The following is an 18,727-nucleotide window of genomic DNA, read 5'->3' as shown; positions in this document are numbered from 1 at the left end:
CCACTAGCTAGAGTTGTGGTTTTCAGGTTAGTAACTGATCATTTCTTCTGACACTACAGTATTTTCATTTAGGACTACAGTCACCACCTTACTTAAGAACATTCAGATATGAACAGACGGGGTCACAAGTTGAAACTGTGTTTAAAGTGCTCCCCTTTGCCATTCTGCTAGTAAGAATTTTTGCAGAGAACAGAAGAACACGAGGAAGAAGAACAACCTGTTCCTTTAACTCCTTCCCTGATTATCCCAAGTATTCTGGTGATTAAATACCATGTATTCTTCTTACAATCTTGGGAATACTCATTTATACATGTATAATATTCCAGTTCATTTGTATCTTCCTGATCTACCTCGCTCTTTGAATAATTCCCATTTTCTATATTTCCTCTCCCCACAGGAAATGTTTAGTATGTATTTTTGTCAACAGATGGCAGTGTGCATTGTTTACTTTGTGAACTTTCAATGTCAGATGCTGCTCTTGAGAAACTCTCTTCAAGTTCATAACTTTCAGAGCATGGAAAAAATAGTAAATTTTGAATGTTGCCTAAATAAAAATTTTATTTTCTTCTTTTTACCTTTCTAACATCCAAAGTAATTCTTTATAAGACTGAATGATTTAAAAATACAGTGAGAATGTAGAATATAATCTATGATTTCCGTGTTAACTCGGGAATGTAACAGTATCAACAAAATAATGCAGTATACATATTCAAAACCAACTTACAAACAATTCAAGATTCCAACAGCCATCCAGAACGTAACTTTTTTGTAAGTCAGGTAGTAGAGGAGCTTCTTTGATTTCATAACAGACTCAGGTTGCTACAAGTTTGGTTTTACTACTAATAAAGCACTGTGACAACTGTATATTTTTCTGCAACTGGCCTCTATTCAGTCTTGACTGCAGCAGAATGAATGGCTTCCATTATAGTGGGCTCCCACTGTATATGTCTCCATTACTTTAGACAATTAAACTGTCCTTTTGCTTAACTCTTGTCTTTCTTTTGGTTTAGGTGGTCCCTGGGTTATGGCGGTCTTGGTTTATGGCATTCTGACTTTGCAGCACTTAGCTCACAGTGCGGTTAATGTGATTTTATGGTGCCGTACCCAATTTTATGGCACTGTGACCTGGTTTTAAAGTGCTTACAGAGCTGTAAGTACCATTTATTCCCATTATCATTATCATTATGATGTTCCGGTTTACAGTGTTCTTCGGGTTACAGCAAGCTATCGGGAAAGGAACCCATCCTGTAAACTGGGGACTGCCGTAAAATTTTTAGGTTGCCAGTCACTTAATTACTTGTTGACCAAATATCTCACATGACAATGACAACTCTATTTCAAAACCACCACCACTAAAAATCCCCGAGCATATAATAAAGTTCTTCAGATGCTAGGTGGTTAAGGTGTTGGGGGTAAAGGTTTCCAGTAGCAGCCAATAACAGAACACTCCAGTTTGACAAAACAGTGCCAGTCAATTCCACAATGAATTACAGATAGCTCATTAGTTATGTAGGAGACTGGTTTCAGAACCTATGCAATATGTTAAATATTTATTGTTTTCATTCTCTCTTTCTTTAAGTTTCAAATTTGTAACAGTTGATTTAACTAAGACTGGCACTGGTTTTTATATTACATACAGTGATTGTGGCTCTAGTAACTGAAGAATGAAAAGTTTGGAATTTGCTTTGTAGTTATTATTTCTCAACACAAAATGCATTGTTCTCATCTTGAACCAAACCTGTAGAAAAACTTGCTCAACAGAGACTGATGACCAGTCTCTAGTCCCCAGTTGACCTTTTCCATTATAAAAGCCAGGAAAATGGTCGTCTATAAATTCCAGTGCATTCTTTTCCAACATCACTCTTACTACAGGACAGCTACTAAGCTAAACCCAATGTCTGCTCCACTGCAAACTGCATATTCCACTGCTCGCCAGTAGGAACAGCTCTTCCAGGCATAAAGTTTAGCTACATGCTCCTGGTAGCAAACCATGACAGAAAAGCTTGATTTAGATTGGCCCTTTGGGTCCAAGGTTTCAGTGGGGAACATGGGGGAAGGAGAGTACACTTTTCTGGCAAAGCTCCAGCAGGTATTCCCCTCTGACGAGCCAATTCACTGAGACACTAGAATTGAGGATCACCCTGGATTCAGAATCATCAAAGAGAATAACATACCACAACAACACAGATCTCTCAGTTCATGATATACATGTGGTTAAGCATAGTATCACAGAGCATAAGCAGATCTCATTCACCCACTTTAGACTTACATCTTATGCCCTGGCAGTGGAGGTTGGCAGGAGTAGGAGGAGAGTCTGTGTACTTGTGGTGCCCTACAGACAGCGGCACATGTGGTCCAGTACTGCCCAAAAACACAGATTATACAAAATATCTATAATTTTACAACTATTAGAGACATATTTTCATATCATCATGATACATATGTCAAAACATTGTAAATTGATACACTTAATTCTATCTACATATTTAAGTGGAAATTCCTAAGAATTGCTCAAAGGTGTTGTTATGCTTTTCATATGTTACAATTTTTTTTAGAACAGATTTCAGCTTTGCTTTGCAAGAGCAAACAATAGTAATTAAGGTTCTGCTTAAATGTTTGTAAGGTTTTTTGTAAAAGTTACAATGTTCAACATGTTGAATAACAGTTTTAAGTGTTCTGCTTTTAGATTTTTTTCATTCTTAAGATTTATGTGTATCTTTTATATCCTTTTGTTAGACTCTATTTAAGGACTTGAAATTTTAATAACTGCACAATGTTTTGGTCAATAAACGTTTATCTATATGGCTCCTCCAATGATCACAAGTCATACATTGGGATAGGTATCTACAATAATAAACGAGGTGGATCTTGCTACTGAGCTTTCCCTTCTGAACCTGGAAGACCCAGGGACACTACCTTTGATTTCACATGAATGGGATCCCTTGAAAGAAATTCTGGGCTCTCTATACAATAAACTGCTCTTGAAAACGACCCCAATAGGGTTACTTATTCTTCCTCTGAAGTTCCTGTTCCTTCATGGGATTATGGTCCTTCATCATAGACTTCCACGCCTTTGTCAGGCATTGACAAAGGAGCGGTTTCTAACAAGGAGATTCCATCTGAGTTTGTGTTAAGAGTCTCTGAAGATGATAATACATGGTATCAAGGTAGCCCTCGATACTGAAAGCCACCATATCAGAGACATGGTTGAGAATTCCTGATGGGAATTCAAGACAGTTCTGGACAATGAATTGGATGTTATCACTAAGTCTTTTTCCAAGGAGACTAGAAAGTCTTCAAAAGCCACCTGTGCTGGAACTGGTTGCTTCACCAAGAAATTTAGGTGCTGGTAGCAAGCTAACAAAATACCTAAGGCCAAAAAGAAGCCGAGTTGGTTGCCCAGATCCTTCCGTCAAATGACACAATGAGGTACAACCTTCCTGCTTCCACAGTTCCAACCTGTTCTAATACCACAACCAGTTCAGACTACAAATTTTGAAGCTGAGAGATTAGTGAACCAATACCTGCTCCTGATACCTGTACTGATATCCCTTTACATGATGCCTTAATGTGTATCTTGCTGCTAGATGACATGTACTGCATAAACGAAAGGAAAACAATGATTGAAGCGGAATGTGTATTATTTTTGGAACTTGACCGCTTTTCCTCAATACTGAACAGTGTTTGGTCCCTTCCTTCAGTAGGAATTTAGAAACTGCCAAAGAGGACTATTATCTTCCAAGTTAGTGTGGCAAATAAAGCCACTGAAGCAACCTTTTCTCCAGTTTAACAGATATGGTACCTCTAAAATCCTGGAGAACCAATACCTCCTATTAGGTAGAGAAAGCCTTCTGTACTTTCACTACTATAACAATTCATCATGTGAAGAAAGAATTTCAGAACTTTGCAGTTACTGGGAAACATGAATATGAAATAAATGAAACCATTTATATCCGCTGTCTCAGTATCTGACAACTCCTTGTCCTTCCTTGAGAACAGAAATAGGTCCCACTCAACATTGTTACCCAGGAGTTTGGTGCTCCTACGAGCAAATTCCCAGATGGGAGACCCACTTCTGAGTTCCATGCAAGGCTCCACCTCACTTTCAGTCCTAACTTTGTTCATCTACTTTTCTGGAAGTGACCACAAGAGTTTTCATAGTCTTCTCAGACTGTTTTGGCTGCGGTTGCAAAGGGCTTTATAAGGACCCATTGGGAGCACTACTATTTTATGGACTACTTTCCCAAGGCCTGAAAAAAAATCCCTGGCAGGCTCCAACATGTCACCCTCCTGTTACATTCCTCCCCCCTCTGCCATTATCTTTTTGAAGACTGTTGTAACATATCTCAATGGACAAGGCAACAACATAATTGTATGATGCCTACTTTTTTAAGTAAGACGGAACCTGGGAAGCTATATTCCTAGGAGCTCCCCGGAATTCCCCCAAACCATATTAACCTCATCATCCCCAGGGTATTCCCAGCATTTAAAAAGGGAGAAAAACAACAATAACAACATCCCTTTTACAAAAGCCAAAGATGTGCCTATCCATGAAAAGGAAAAGCAACTCCTGGAATGCCTAGTAAAGGCAAAGGAAGAAGTGGAGCTCAACAGGACTTACCAGTTTGATGGTTACATTCTACATTACCACACAAGGTGAAGTCCTCCCCTTGGGGGGGACAGCATTATCTCCAATGGCATGGGATGGCAAAGGTCCCACACACCCCCCACCCCTGGAAAAGTATGTACAGCAGGCACTCCTAAGGGGGCCATGGAGAAAGACATGTTCTTTTGTCATTAAGCACATCTCTTTAGCATTGCCAAAAAGGACCCCTCTGAATCAAGAATGATCCTCAACCTGTCTAAGCTGAACAAGAGGGAGTTCAACTGGTAGCCTACTTAGAAACCCACCAGAGAGAAGTGCTTATGAAACCTGCATCTAATATGCAACAGACTAGTCAAAAGGCTCCCTAATTATAACTGGGACGAGTCCTGACTCACACCCAACTGGTGTTCTATGTGGCTGGGACTTTGGTACTGTATATGCTTTAAAGCTGGTTGTTTCTTCCCTGCCAGACTCAGGTCAGAATAAGGACAGATCCAGTCCATGGTGTCTCCACGATAGTCAGAATGGATCCTGGGCCTGTTACAGATATAGTCTGTGGTAAAACTAACTTTCAAACTGCTACTCAATTATATCCACGATCAAAGCATGGATCTTGAACGGCTGAATAAAGCTTTGCAACAGTCTCCAACTCTGAAAACAGGTGGTTGGGAAGATACTGCTGCCTTGGAATTGGAAGGGTGCTCATGCCAAACAGGTAACTTTCACTCCCTACTGTACTGTACAGGTAGTAACACATGGATACCTCCCTGACAGAATGGGGAAGCCACTGGGAGGATCATCAAGTAGCTAGAAGAGTCATCTCTTTTAACGTTCCACAACAATTTCCTGGAACTGAAGGCTGTCTTCCTGTCTCTCTGAAAACTGAAGCCTCCGAAAAAACCAACATCTTATTGATCCTAGACAATGTGACAAGGAAGAAAAGCATCAGGAAACATAGCTCCTTAAAGTACAGTCATACTATCTATCCTACAGATGGCACTGGCAAGGCAGTGGCACTTGTCATCAATCCACCTTACAAGATGGCTCAGTGTGACAACAGACCCTGTCTTTGACTAAGTGAATGTTGGACAAACCCTCCTTCCAAGTGATGCCAACATCCTTCCACATCAGAAGTGGACCTGTTGCTATATGAGAAAACCCTCAACTTCCACAGATGTGTCTCCAGTCTTGGACAATCAAGCAAAAGCAAAGACATTTTACAAGACTGGAACACAAGGAGGGCAATCTCCTTATTTCTTCCACTGTCCCTTATTTTTGAAGGAGATGAACAGTATGTTAACCTTCATTGGAACCCCCTACCTAGTGGCATCTAACTGGCCCAACAGTCACTTATGCATTCCACTACAACTACGAGTGAGGATGTTCATTTCATAGCCATCCGTTCTTCTACCCCAGACAGTAAAGAAATGTCGTCTATGATTCTGTCTTACTGAGCTGTGACCTTCATGTGTGGATTTTCTAAATCTAGTCTACCATGAAAATTATGTATCTAACAATGTTAGATATCTGGTGCAGAAACCATGGGTATTAGACCATACGTATAGCAAGTGTGTTGGATTACCTCCACATACACAGCCTGGTCGAAATCATGATCGAAACTGTTCTAAAATTTTTCTGATCCACCTGTTTGAGGACACACACCTTGCCACTACCACAATGATAACATACAAGGCTGCAATGCCAGAGCCCTTACTCTATGAGTTTGGCTCAGACTCCAATAATAAAGTCTTCAGCTCCACCTCCTGGCCCTTTAAACTGCAAAGACCTGCTTCTATAAAGGCTCCTATTTCCTTGTCCTGAACTAAGGTTATTCAGCTCCTTATTTCTCCTCAGTTCAGTGCTCCCAATACAACAACAGTCCATATGCTCGAGAATGTGAGTTTCTTGTTCATCTTGGTGTCAAAGCCAGGAACAGTGAACTCAGCTCCCTGAAACAGACAAACGCTTAATTACTCACATCAATAGCTGTCTTTTGATGCTGTCCCCTTGTTCATTATTCCTGGGCAAGAATGAGGACCCATTGAAGAGGAAATCCATTATTCTGCAGAAACTCAATATCACTGGTAAAACATTATACCTGGTCAGGTCACTTCAGGTACCTAGATGTCACAGCTACCTTCCCAGGTACTCCTTCTTTACACTCTACCAATAAATGTTGGGGCAGAGTTGTGACACTGCAACCCACCCAAACATTTTCTAGTACATCATCCTAGAGCCATACATGTAATACATGTTTTGGGTTCTAGCCCATCCATCTTCATTATTAACTCTGAATGGGAATCCTGAATAAAAGAAGGTTGGTAATCACTTACGTGTCTTTACTGTGGACCAGTTTTTCATCTGGGGCATTGGGTTCCCTTCATCAGGGAGCTAGGTCATTTCATTACTTGCCATTCTTTTATTTGCTCCTCTGAGGAGGATCAGTGGCTACACTATCAAAAAACAAGTTTTGACTTAGGAAATCCTATTTTTGATAGTTGATAGGAGTCCTCTAACCCACCCTCTTTCCCTGATGAAAAGGCATGGGAATTTATGGTGGGTGTTTTCTTTTACACACCTGGCAAACATAGCTGACTCATACAATGTTGCCACATCTGAGTGAGAAGGGTGAATAGAAAGACTGTGGTGTCTACCGTAGGCTGAAGAAAGAGCCCTCCTGCCTCGAGTCCAATTATACTCTATCACCTCGTCAATTGGCACTATTCTGGTCAAGACCAACTATGAGAGAATTCTCCGATACTGGTTGGTCTGTCTTACGGAGCCGCTGGAGCTACCATAAGGATAACCCATTTAAGGACGAACAGCAGCTACACTATCAAAAACACAGGAAAAGAAAAATTAAATGCTTAACAGTAATTCTATTATGAAATAGAAACACACTGCACTACAGTACTACATTTGGCAGTGTTAAATTCAAGCTATCTGAGGGCATTTTTACTTACTTTTTAAATATGGCAGCTGGCAGAAAAGTGCCAGACCAACAACTTTAATATGGAATGGGACTTTCTGGCCTAACAGCCATAAAAGCAAGTTTCCTGAACTATAAGAAGCCAGAATAATGGACTTATACTGTACAAGTGTCTGCAAAACCTTACAAAATTAAACACACTCTCATAGACAGAAAATGGTATCTTTCTTATACCCACATTCTAAATTTCATAAAAAGTTACTTGTAAAACATCTCACAATCCAAGCTTATGCCACTTCAGTTTGCATATAAAGTAATGAAAACCTACAGTATCAACATACCTGATCCATGCCAAAGGACAGATCTTAGCTCTGCATATACTTCACTATTTGAATATGTGTGTGTGCGTTTGTTACGACGCTCTGTCCACTCGACTTTTCCTTTGCCCTTTAAAGTCAATGTGATTGCTGAAAAAAAACTTTGGAATACAGTGATGCAAACAAATTAGTTTATTTCCATATGAACAGGGTTCATCCTCTGAAAAAGAAGAAGAAGAAGAAGAAGAAGAAGAAGAAGAAGAAGAAGAAGAAGAAGAAGAAGAAGAAGAAGAAGAAGAAGAAGAAGAAGAAGAATTACTGTACTAAATCACAGAATACTTCATCACTATAAAAAATCCATAATATACGGTGCACACACTTTATCTCCTGATGACAGATAAAGTACTGTACACCACTCCAAGCAGATCAGAAACTACTGTTAAGGTACCATAATTGTTTTCTGACAGAGTGAGCTATCTAATTAGATAAATCTAATTGACAAGGTTGGGAAAGATACCTCCCTAAAATACAGTAAAAAAAAAAAAAAAAAACTAATACCTTCCATGTTGCATAAATACAAAACTTTATTTCATCACCTCATATACAAATCAAAAGAATTCTTGAGTTGTTCTCTACTAGGCTCCAAAACTGAGTGATAAAAAAATGGTGGGAGTCAGGTTACGTGCATATCGGAAGCTGCATGCATATACCTGTGAGGACCCATGCTTATACTGTAGAGCAAACAGCTGTACACATCTCCATGCGTCTGAATCTAGTACATACATCTCACAAGTTCCACAGACATCTCTGTATTCAAAGAACTGACTTAATTCATTTATTTTCTTTCAGCCTCATTATAATTATAATTAATCACAGTAGTTATGGCACCATCACCCTGGTAATGTCATGCCAGATAACTTACAATCAGTTAATTTTCACAAACAAAATTAATATTTTTTTATCCAGGCATGTTTCATCTCTGTCTCATTTGGTGAGTTTTGCTGTTATGGCTGCGTATCAATAGAAGCATTGTAAGTATTGTTATTTGTACGTTTTTCCTTTCTGTAATGAGGAAGACCACTCACCTTTTTATCCTGGTTTAGCATCATGTTTTTTGCAATTATTCTTTTTTTTAATTAGCTCATTTGTTGGTCAGCACCTGACCAGTTTTACTCATGTTTTTCTAATTCACACACATGTAATGCAAATTTAACTAGTTATTTATTCCTTAAATAAAAAAGCATGTTCTCAACTTTACTTTCCTGTTTTCTGCCAGGTTAGGATCAGATACACGAGCCAAGCAATGAAGTATATAAAATTCTTACAAGTAATCTATTTTTCTTAGGTACCAAAACTAGAGCCTTTTATGTAAGAATTTCTCTGAGCAAGTAGAAAAGGTCACTGAAGCTTTATGTCAAAGTGTTCCAGTGGTGGCAGGAAGGTGGCCACTGGGAGTTCCCACTAACATGCAATAAACTAGCAATTCTTTCTTCATCATCAGGGGATATGTAGGGTGGCCAAGGCAGGATTATAATAAAAGCTCTGGTTTTTTTATACTTAAGAAAAATCCAAATTACTTTGAAAATTTTATATTTGTTCCAATGGAAATAAAAACCATCATCGTTTATGTCGGAGACTCGCTCCTTAGGTGGGATGATAGTCTCAACTGACTGGCAAGTTGAATCTCAACCCAGAAAAGTCATATTCCCAGTCAGAGTAATGAATAGGGAACCATTAAGTCTGATTCTTGTAATTGCTATATGTATATTCAGATAATTACTGACAAGCAATACAGTTAAGTTCTGAGCCAGATGAGGTTTGTCTGTACTCTCACTTTTAGGAAAACCTCAGAAAACCAAGTCCTGAATAAAAAGGGAAGCATAAGTCGGAAAGGCAGCCAACATCTGCGTCAATTATCGATTGGTTCAGACAACAGCTTTAGTGCCAAGACCCCACTTCTTAAAAGGGGGAACATAGGGAGTTAAATCTTAAGGTCAAAAGCTCTAATATACAATGCTTAATTATGAGGCCTACTTTCATCATAGCCTGTTCCAGTGATGGCTTGGCCTATCTGCTGCCTTACAGGAGGGAAATGAAGGGGAGAAGTGGGACTAAGAGGCTGGTCACTTGCTCATTCAATCTCAAATATTCTATTATATACAATATGTGTATACATATATATACAGTATATATGTATATATTTCGTCCCTTGTATATATATATATATATATATATATATATATACATACATATTCACTCATATATATATATCAGCATATATATATATATATATATATATTTATAAAATTTAATATATCTAAATTTGTATCACAGATTTTTCACTATATCGTGGGACTTTGCCGTATTTATTATTTTATCTGTGATAAAATAGGCATTTCTAGCCTACAACTTTTATTTTTGTGGTTAAATAAGCATTTTCTAGCCTAAAATATTGAAAACAATATTTGTTCCCCCTTTATTCCCTTTTTTTTTACAATCTCTGCTTCTGTATGCAGATAAACTACTCATTTTTTCATTGTTTTCCATGATTCAATAAATATATAATAAATCTGTGTGCTGATCTTCTTTACTTAATGCAGTGAATTTGGAATCAAAATAAAATATGTAGTGTAAAGCAGACGAGTAGCCAACCACTCGCACGTATGGAAAATGCAGTACAGCTGCTTCTGCTTAAGTTAGTTTGCCCACGCTGCGATCATACAAGGCACGCTGTTGTCTGTGGGATGGGAGGTGACCAACAAGAGCACTTTGTTCGGTATCCTGGGCGCTGATTGGCTAAGTGACCGTAGCAAGTCTCGTTCATCACCTTCATCGTCATCAGTACTGCACTGCTAATTCATCGCCATCTTCATCATTCAAGTTGTAGTATATTCAGTGGAGAGTACCCATATACAATTTTATTTAAAATTACCTAGGTTTAAGAGCGCAGGAAGTGTTAACGAGCGTAGGAAGTGTTTAAGAGCATAGGAAGTTTATAAGAGTATGGGAAAGGTTGCATTTAAATGTTTTCCCTTTACAGTACAATGTATCGTTTAATGATAACCATATTCAACAAAATAAATAAAAGAATAAAGCATTTCATAATCAAATTTAACATAAAAGACGAACAAAATCACAAGTCAATGAGGTGATGCACAGCTAACTCAAGATAGAGGGAGGGAAGTATTTATATTGTTGAGAAGAGGAGAAGAGACAGTAAAAACATTACTGTATGAACATAAAAGTAGTAAAAATTCACATAAAGAAAATAAAACAAGGCAATTTCACAATAAATTTATCATAATGATACAATTTAAAAACAATCAAATGCAATACCGTAAGTAACAACAAGAAATCGAACAAGTCTTAATTGAGCGAGTGTTAGGAACTGGGCTGGCTGAGAGAGATAGTAGAGAGGAGAGGGGGAGGATGGTCTTGGGTTATTGGGTGGGGGATGGGGGTATGCTTCCCACTGATTTCCAGCTAGGCTCAGAATATTTTTGTTTTTCACTGGTTTTCACCTGTTTCCTTCACTTACACTCTATTCACCCAAATCACTTCTTTTTGTTACAGTAAATACCTATCGAGTGACACTTCCTTTTTACGATTTTTTAGCACTGTAAAAGTACCTCAGCTCCATAACAAGCATACTGGCACCTCATTCAGCTTCTGCACACCTTAGATTGTTTAAGTGATTTCCTTGTGAAAAGTTTTTTGATCTCTCTTTCCTTTTCTTACTTGCATTCTTTACTTATTACTGTACTTCTTTGCAAAATCATGTTTACTGGATTATAATTCTAAATTCTGTCATTTGCCAACAGTAAGTTGATGTGCTGTGGCATAATTAATCTCCTTCTTGCATTCAAGATTCAAGTGTAAAAAATGCATCAACAATCATACACACATGAGGGATTGTTTTCACATCAGCCAAACGTTGATTACTCTCTCTCTCTAACATACACAGCTGGACTACGCATCTGGTCACTGTATGCATACTTGATAATGTCGACTGTTTGTCCAAGAAAGCTTGTAATTTTTTCTGAATAAATACTCCATTAGATACCATCCAGTTTGAATGAGGTCCTTTTAGTAATTCTACTATTGCACAGAACAATTGTGTATGTGATAAAGTTAATATATATATATATATATATATATATATATATATATATATATATATATATATATATATATATATATATATATATATATATATATATATATATATATATATATCAGTTATCATTCTGTTCTGGGGTGTGATGATAACCAAAAATTGCCACTAACTGAATATCGGGCGATTTCCGGCTCAGATTTCAGGGCTTATCGGTGCCGATTTTCGGTTATTGGCTCCTCTGTTAGGTATGTATCAGTGCCAGTACCCAATTATCGGCGGCAATAAGCGGAAATCGGTGATTTTCGTCGCTAGACAAACCAAATAAAACCAGATCGTTAACTGAGCCTGCCATTAACCGGGGGACTGCCTGTATATATATATATATATATATATATATATATATATATATATATATATATATATATATATATATATATATATATATATATATATATATATATATATATACATATATATATACATATATATATATATATTATATATATATATATATATATATATATATATATATATATATATATATATATACATATATATATATATATATATATACATATATATATATACATATATATATATATATATATATATATATATATATATATATATATATATATATATATATATATATATATATATATATATATATATATATATATATATATATATATATATATATATATATATATATATATATATATATATATATATATATATAGTAGAAAATCGACTGTACTAGAACTTCGAAATAATCGGATTTCAACACGGTTGAGTAAATTTTGTGTCGGAGTTCAAACAACAAACCGAATCCGACCATGAATCATATGATGCTTGTAGAAAAAGTTTGATCGGCTGCCTCGTTGTTGGGTTCTTCCCATGCTTATTTAAAAGCATTTAAAGCCCACACATGCTGCTGCTGCTGCTGTTGAAAAAAAAGCCATATTATCCCAGTATTTATAAACGAATTACTGTATGTCTGTTACCATAAAATTAAGAAAAATTTCCGAAATTGTCGAACTCAGCAGCCTGTGGCACCAAACAAACCAGGCGCCGCTCTGGTGGTGTATCGTGGTACTAATTACATAAACATTCAGAATGTTTATGTAATTAGTACCACAATAAACCAGGGCAGCGCTCTGGTTTGTTTATATCTGCCACAGGCTGCCGAGTTCCTAAACTTAATTTTATGATAACAGACATACAGTAATTCGGTTTATAAATACTGTATTATTAATTTCATGTGATATGGCTTGTTTTTCAATGTTATCAATTAACAACAGTTTTCATGTGTACCTGTTAAGTACATTCTGGTAGTGCCTATAAGGCTACTTAGCCTAGCCTAGTAATACGGCCACAATGGTCATAGGCCAACTTTTTTATACAGTGTGCATTTAAAAATGTAAAAGTGCTTCTGATACGGTATTATTCAACTCTGAACCTATTTAATTGTGATTTGTGTAAAGTTTTTGTATAAAAGGGCAAGGTTGGGGTAATGACTGGTGGTCAGGAATGGATTAATCCATTTTCAATTATTTCTTATGGGAGAAATTAACTCAGAATTTACAAAATCGATCTCGACACTTCTTCTGGATTATATACCAAGGTTCTACTATATATATATATATATATATATATATATATATATATATATTTATATATATTTATATATATGTGTTACTCAATGTTAACTAAGAACTGTAGTACTATAACCTGAAAATTCAGTCTTACAGAAATGTCTAAATGGGCACTTACTCAATGAATTTGCCCTGACACACCTTTAAAAATCAACTCCAATTATAAAGCTACAAATAAAAGAAGTAATCTCCATATGAATGAACAGGATATTCAATATTAAACAAAACTTGGCAATAGTTTGATTGCAAATTCATTCAAACCAAAAAGAAAATATAGCATAGCAAAAATGCAACTGTGCTAATTTAGTTCAGCCAGGTCACTAAGCAGCAAATTAAGCTAAAATAAAATTCTTTATATGAATTGCAGTCTCCTTATGGGGCAGACGAACACAAGCTAATTGTCAAAGTGCGAGGAAGGAAAGGTAAAGAGCAGGGATGATTCATCAGTTACCCAGAAAACTATGAGCCACATTTACAAAGTTAGACAGGACAGTGTCAGTCAAGTTTGTTTCAGCATCCCCTATATCCAGCTTGCTACCCAATTCTTAAATACAAAATATGATTTTTTCTCCATTATAAGTTGAAGCCCGTTAAGCTAAGGTACCAGTACTGTACTTGCAATCAGGTAAGTAGAATTCTGGAACTGAAGCATCAGTGAAGAGAACAAAAAAAGATAGAAAAAAACAATGGTTCCTGCTTCATATGAACACATGCAACTTGATATTCATTAAATGTGCAGTAATGTACATCAGAGATTATTCTGTTATTGTACCTCGACATGATATTTGTGTTGATGTTCTAGCTGTTACATAACCTTGAACTTGCTGACCGCTGAAGTAAACCGGTGCATGAGGCTCTAGTGTAATTTCGAATACATCAAAACCCATGCTGACCTCTGAAGAAAAATTCACAAAATTACAAAAATATAAAAAACATTTATACAAACCTGTCACAAATCATATCTCTTGTTTGTTTTTATATGGCACCATATTAAGTACTGTGTCATAGCTATGAAGTCCAGTGTGGTGCCACTTTACAAATATTTGACAGCAGCAAAATATCTGTATATAAGTCCAATGGTAATGATTAATTATAAAGAGAACATTTGTATCTCATATCAAAAATAGTAGTACATAAGAAAATAAATTACAACAATAATCGATGAAAGTTTGTTTTCATTAGTTTTAGAAATGTTACATTCAATTTTCATAAGTGATTCCATTGAAAAGAAATCAAATATACTGGGAAACATCCTAACCTATTGTTCCTTCACCTAGGCTAACATAAGCATTCTTGTCTTACTCTACAGGGGGAGCTGTGACCAGACTGGCTCCTCCTAATCTGACCTTGGATGAAACATCCCTCTGGTCAGGAGGAGGGGGGCTACAGTTACTTGAACTCAAACCAACCACAGCATAACGATCTACCTGACTGGAGGAAATTTGCATTTTTTCTAAATACAGTATAAATAATTAATCTTTCATACTCATATACTTTCAGAAAAAGCTGGTCTAACTTTAGAAGCTCAGTAACAAGGTGGTTAACTACTGGTAGGTAAGTGAGGGGTGGGACTATTACAGTCAACCCCCGGTATTCATGTGGAGTAGGGACCATAATCCCCAGTATTTGTGGGGGATAGGGACCACAAACCACCTGTGAATAGCTAAAATCCACGAATACTTGACACCCCCCTCTAAAAATGCTTGTAACTGCCTATTTTAATAGTTCACACAGCAAAGACCCCTCTAAAAATATATCTTAAACTATCTTACTTAGGGCACCATGCCCTGACCTGGGGGGGGGGTGGTTTGGTCCCCGTCAGGTAACACTGAATATCGGAAATAGATCGGCGTGGCTAAATTTCCATTTGGACACATGGTCTAGCACTGGCTACGATCTAACCAAAATTACCTTAACCAATCTATCCAAGAGTGTCGTACCCTGACCTAACCAGAACTTATCTTCTTAACCTGACATAGGGCACTATTCCCTGACCTGGATGGGGGGAGGAGGCTTCACCGCGCTGGACCCCCTACATAACACTTATCATTGGACATACGGACTGGCTTAGTCTATCCCTTTATGGTAGTAGGTTCAAATTACCAACCCGGAGCGAGTGTAGAACCACGGGAACAGGTTCTGCAGATGCAAAGAATCCTAACCTTCCCTAGAATGCCATGTCCCGACCTATCCAGACCTTATCTAACTAACCTCATTTAAGGTACCGTGCCCTGATCTGGAAAGGGGGTTTTGCCCCCACCGGATTCCCAAGTAACGCAAAACATCAGAGACGATGGACTTGGGTTCCGTTCGAAGGTAGGCTAGTCCAGTCGTTCTGCAAACTACCTTATGACTTGCCATTTCTGACCATTCTTTAGACTAGGTCAGTGCAATTCAAATGTTTTACGCCTTTCCCAGACAAAAATCCCCATTAATATACCTCATCTCATAATGGTTAGATCTTGACGCTGGTCGCACAAGCAGAAAGGAAAGTAGGTTATATCATAGAACTAAACTATATCGTAACACGGTTAGTGTTTGGGAAATAATTAATTTATTACAGTTCCCCATAAAGATAGCTTTGTATCAGTGCAAAGCTTTTGACATGTCTCTGATTACTTACACTTCCACAACGAAATGAACTTTTGCGTTTTAAACTTGGAGGGAAAGCAAAAGCACGGATCGTGTTTCCTGAATTCCTGCTTGTTACGGCGATGTTTACGTCTTATCCCTATGATTTTGGAGGCTGGTGTTGGATTATTTGGTGGCTCTTAAAAGCAAAGTATGGGTTCTTATATTTCCTTCAACCAAAAACCCCTATGTTGTTAGTGGCAGGAACCACCTAACTTTTTTCTGCCATTTGACGTATAGCCTCTGTCAAAAGAATTTTAATGATCGGTTCTGTTACACTGATAATCTGTCTTCCATTTTTACAGATATTGGTATAATAATGTGATCATATCAGAACTGAAAATGAAATTTTTCCCAACATATTTTTATGTATACTGTGTGAATATATTAAGGTTACTCAATAAGCAACACTAACGAATTATGCATGAACGAATATAAACAACAAAAGGCTGAATAACATCACAAAAATTGTCAACAATATATTATAGGGTTTCTGCCATGTGAACGCCCATAAGACTAAGAAAAGGGGCGTGGCACCATTGCTAAATGGTTACAACACACGAAGAAATCACGATGTTCACCTTGTTTTAGTCTAAATCATGAAAAAATCATAGCCGCGTGCACTTCGCTGTTTTTTTTTTTTATTATCTTGAAACAATCTTAGCTACAATCTTGCCCTGAAATGAACTATTAATTGTTGTATCTCAGATACAATTGTTGACCATCAAATCTACTTAGAAAATTTCCTTCCTTTTACGCACCGTAATATATGATATCCCTAATTAAAATTTATGATATGTTGTATTATACTGATGCTGCGATTATCAAGAATGCTCGAGTCCCTCTGTCATAACCCAGTGTCCTGGTGCCAACAAGATGGTTACTTATGCAATGTAGTTCCCTGTCAATATTTACCGCTTGATGCGAAGTCTGGCAGCAGTAAGACAAAATTTCTCATAAATAAATGTACTTCTAAGGATAACACCAGCACATTTACGACTCGTAAGTAGTCTATGGTGGTAAACACGTCCACCTTCGATAATATTTCATGTAGAGCGAACTGGATATTAAATAACATTTGTAGCTTAATGTTATGGGAATAAGAAAAGTCTCGGTGGTGTGATATATATATATATATATATATATATATATATATATATATATATATATATATATATATATATATATATATAATTCATGAACCAGGCAGCCCCAAATGGTGTTAACCTTTTCAACTAGTATCTGTGTAATAAAATTGTGTGCAATGGTCAGTGTTTCTTTAATAAAAAAAAAATGACTGTTTTTTCGACGACCGTAAACACGGATTTTAACAAACCATTTAGACAACAGGTGGTAGGCCACATCTCGACCACCCACCAGTTTCAAGAATCGGCTCTCTCTCTCTCCACGGCGCCATATAACCTCCAAACAACATACTTCTTCGCCTTCTTTTTCACCATTAGTTAGATGGTATTTATGACGACTTTTATAGGCGACAACGCAATAAATTCATTAACTGGGAAACATTTACATTACAACCGGGTATAAATAAGAAAATTACGATGTCTGAAGCAGCATTAATCTCAGCGGGTACTCATATTTCCAGTTCGTCTTGCATGTATGTATAGTCGGTGGAGGTGATGAATTCTTAACGGAGGAAATTCGAAGACAGGAACATTCGTATGTGTGTGTGTTATGGTGGCGGGGGGGGCGGTCTATACGAACGGGTTCGGGAAACGTCGATGATTCGTCATAGAGCCTGTAATTACGAACTTGATTATAACTGTATTTCATCAGCTTTTAAAGCAAATTGCGGCACAGTTCGCAGTGCTAGTACCACAGGTCATCAAATGGCTCGTAGTAGGCCTACATTCTACATACACGTAGAGCAAATTTCTTTAATTAAAATTTCGTATCATACTGTGTTTTTATATACCGATATAAACTGCGTAAGAAAAATTATTTACATTTTCATACATGTATAATTTTAAAATAGAATCATTATCAGTCTTGCATTTAATTACAAGATAATTCATTCTGCTGTGAAATGATTCCCAAGAACATGTGGGAATGTAAAATTCTTCCGACGATGATGAAACTGAAGCCATAATTTTACTTTTACTTTTTTATTATTTCCTATGAATATGATAAAATTACTGAACCACAAGGAAACAACACAATTAATGATTCTCATTCGCATTAAGCTACTAAGATTAGTTTACAAGAAAAAAAAATGCTTAAAACCTTGTATTTGTCATTTTTCATCACTCCGAATACTGACCTTTGTTTACCTTAGGAAGAAAACGGCGGAATTTTTGAAACGGAAAACGAGCAGCACTGGTCTCGTGGTTCGGCTGAACGAACGTTAAAATATTTTAAACCACGGATGAATTATATTTTCTTATAGATAATAAATGATTTTTAATGTGTTATGCCTAAGATGGTACATCGCAGCCAATGAGTAACAGCAGT

The 18,727-nt window shown here is 36.9% G+C and overlaps 1 protein-coding gene across 1 annotated transcript in view; it reads right to left on the bottom strand.

Moving 5' to 3' along the window:
* LOC136846029 (arrestin domain-containing protein 3-like) overlaps positions 1-16,367 on the bottom strand; it is a 35,294-nt gene extending 18,927 nt beyond the window's left edge. The window contains exons 1-3 of the mRNA XM_067116658.1: positions 16,248-16,367; positions 14,397-14,517; positions 7,877-8,002 (exon numbers count right to left, since the gene is read on the bottom strand). Of these exons, the coding sequence (XP_066972759.1) occupies positions 7,877-8,002; positions 14,397-14,511 (241 nt within the window). The 5' untranslated portion in view covers positions 14,512-14,517; positions 16,248-16,367. The remainder of the gene's footprint in view (positions 1-7,876; positions 8,003-14,396; positions 14,518-16,247) is intronic.
* Between the last annotated feature and the right edge of the window lie 2,360 nt (positions 16,368-18,727).

Source organism: Macrobrachium rosenbergii, chromosome 14 (genome assembly GCF_040412425.1).
Source record: "Macrobrachium rosenbergii isolate ZJJX-2024 chromosome 14, ASM4041242v1, whole genome shotgun sequence".
Lineage (NCBI taxonomy): Eukaryota > Metazoa > Arthropoda > Malacostraca > Decapoda > Palaemonidae > Macrobrachium > Macrobrachium rosenbergii.
This window is presented reverse-complemented; position numbering and strand designations above follow the sequence as displayed.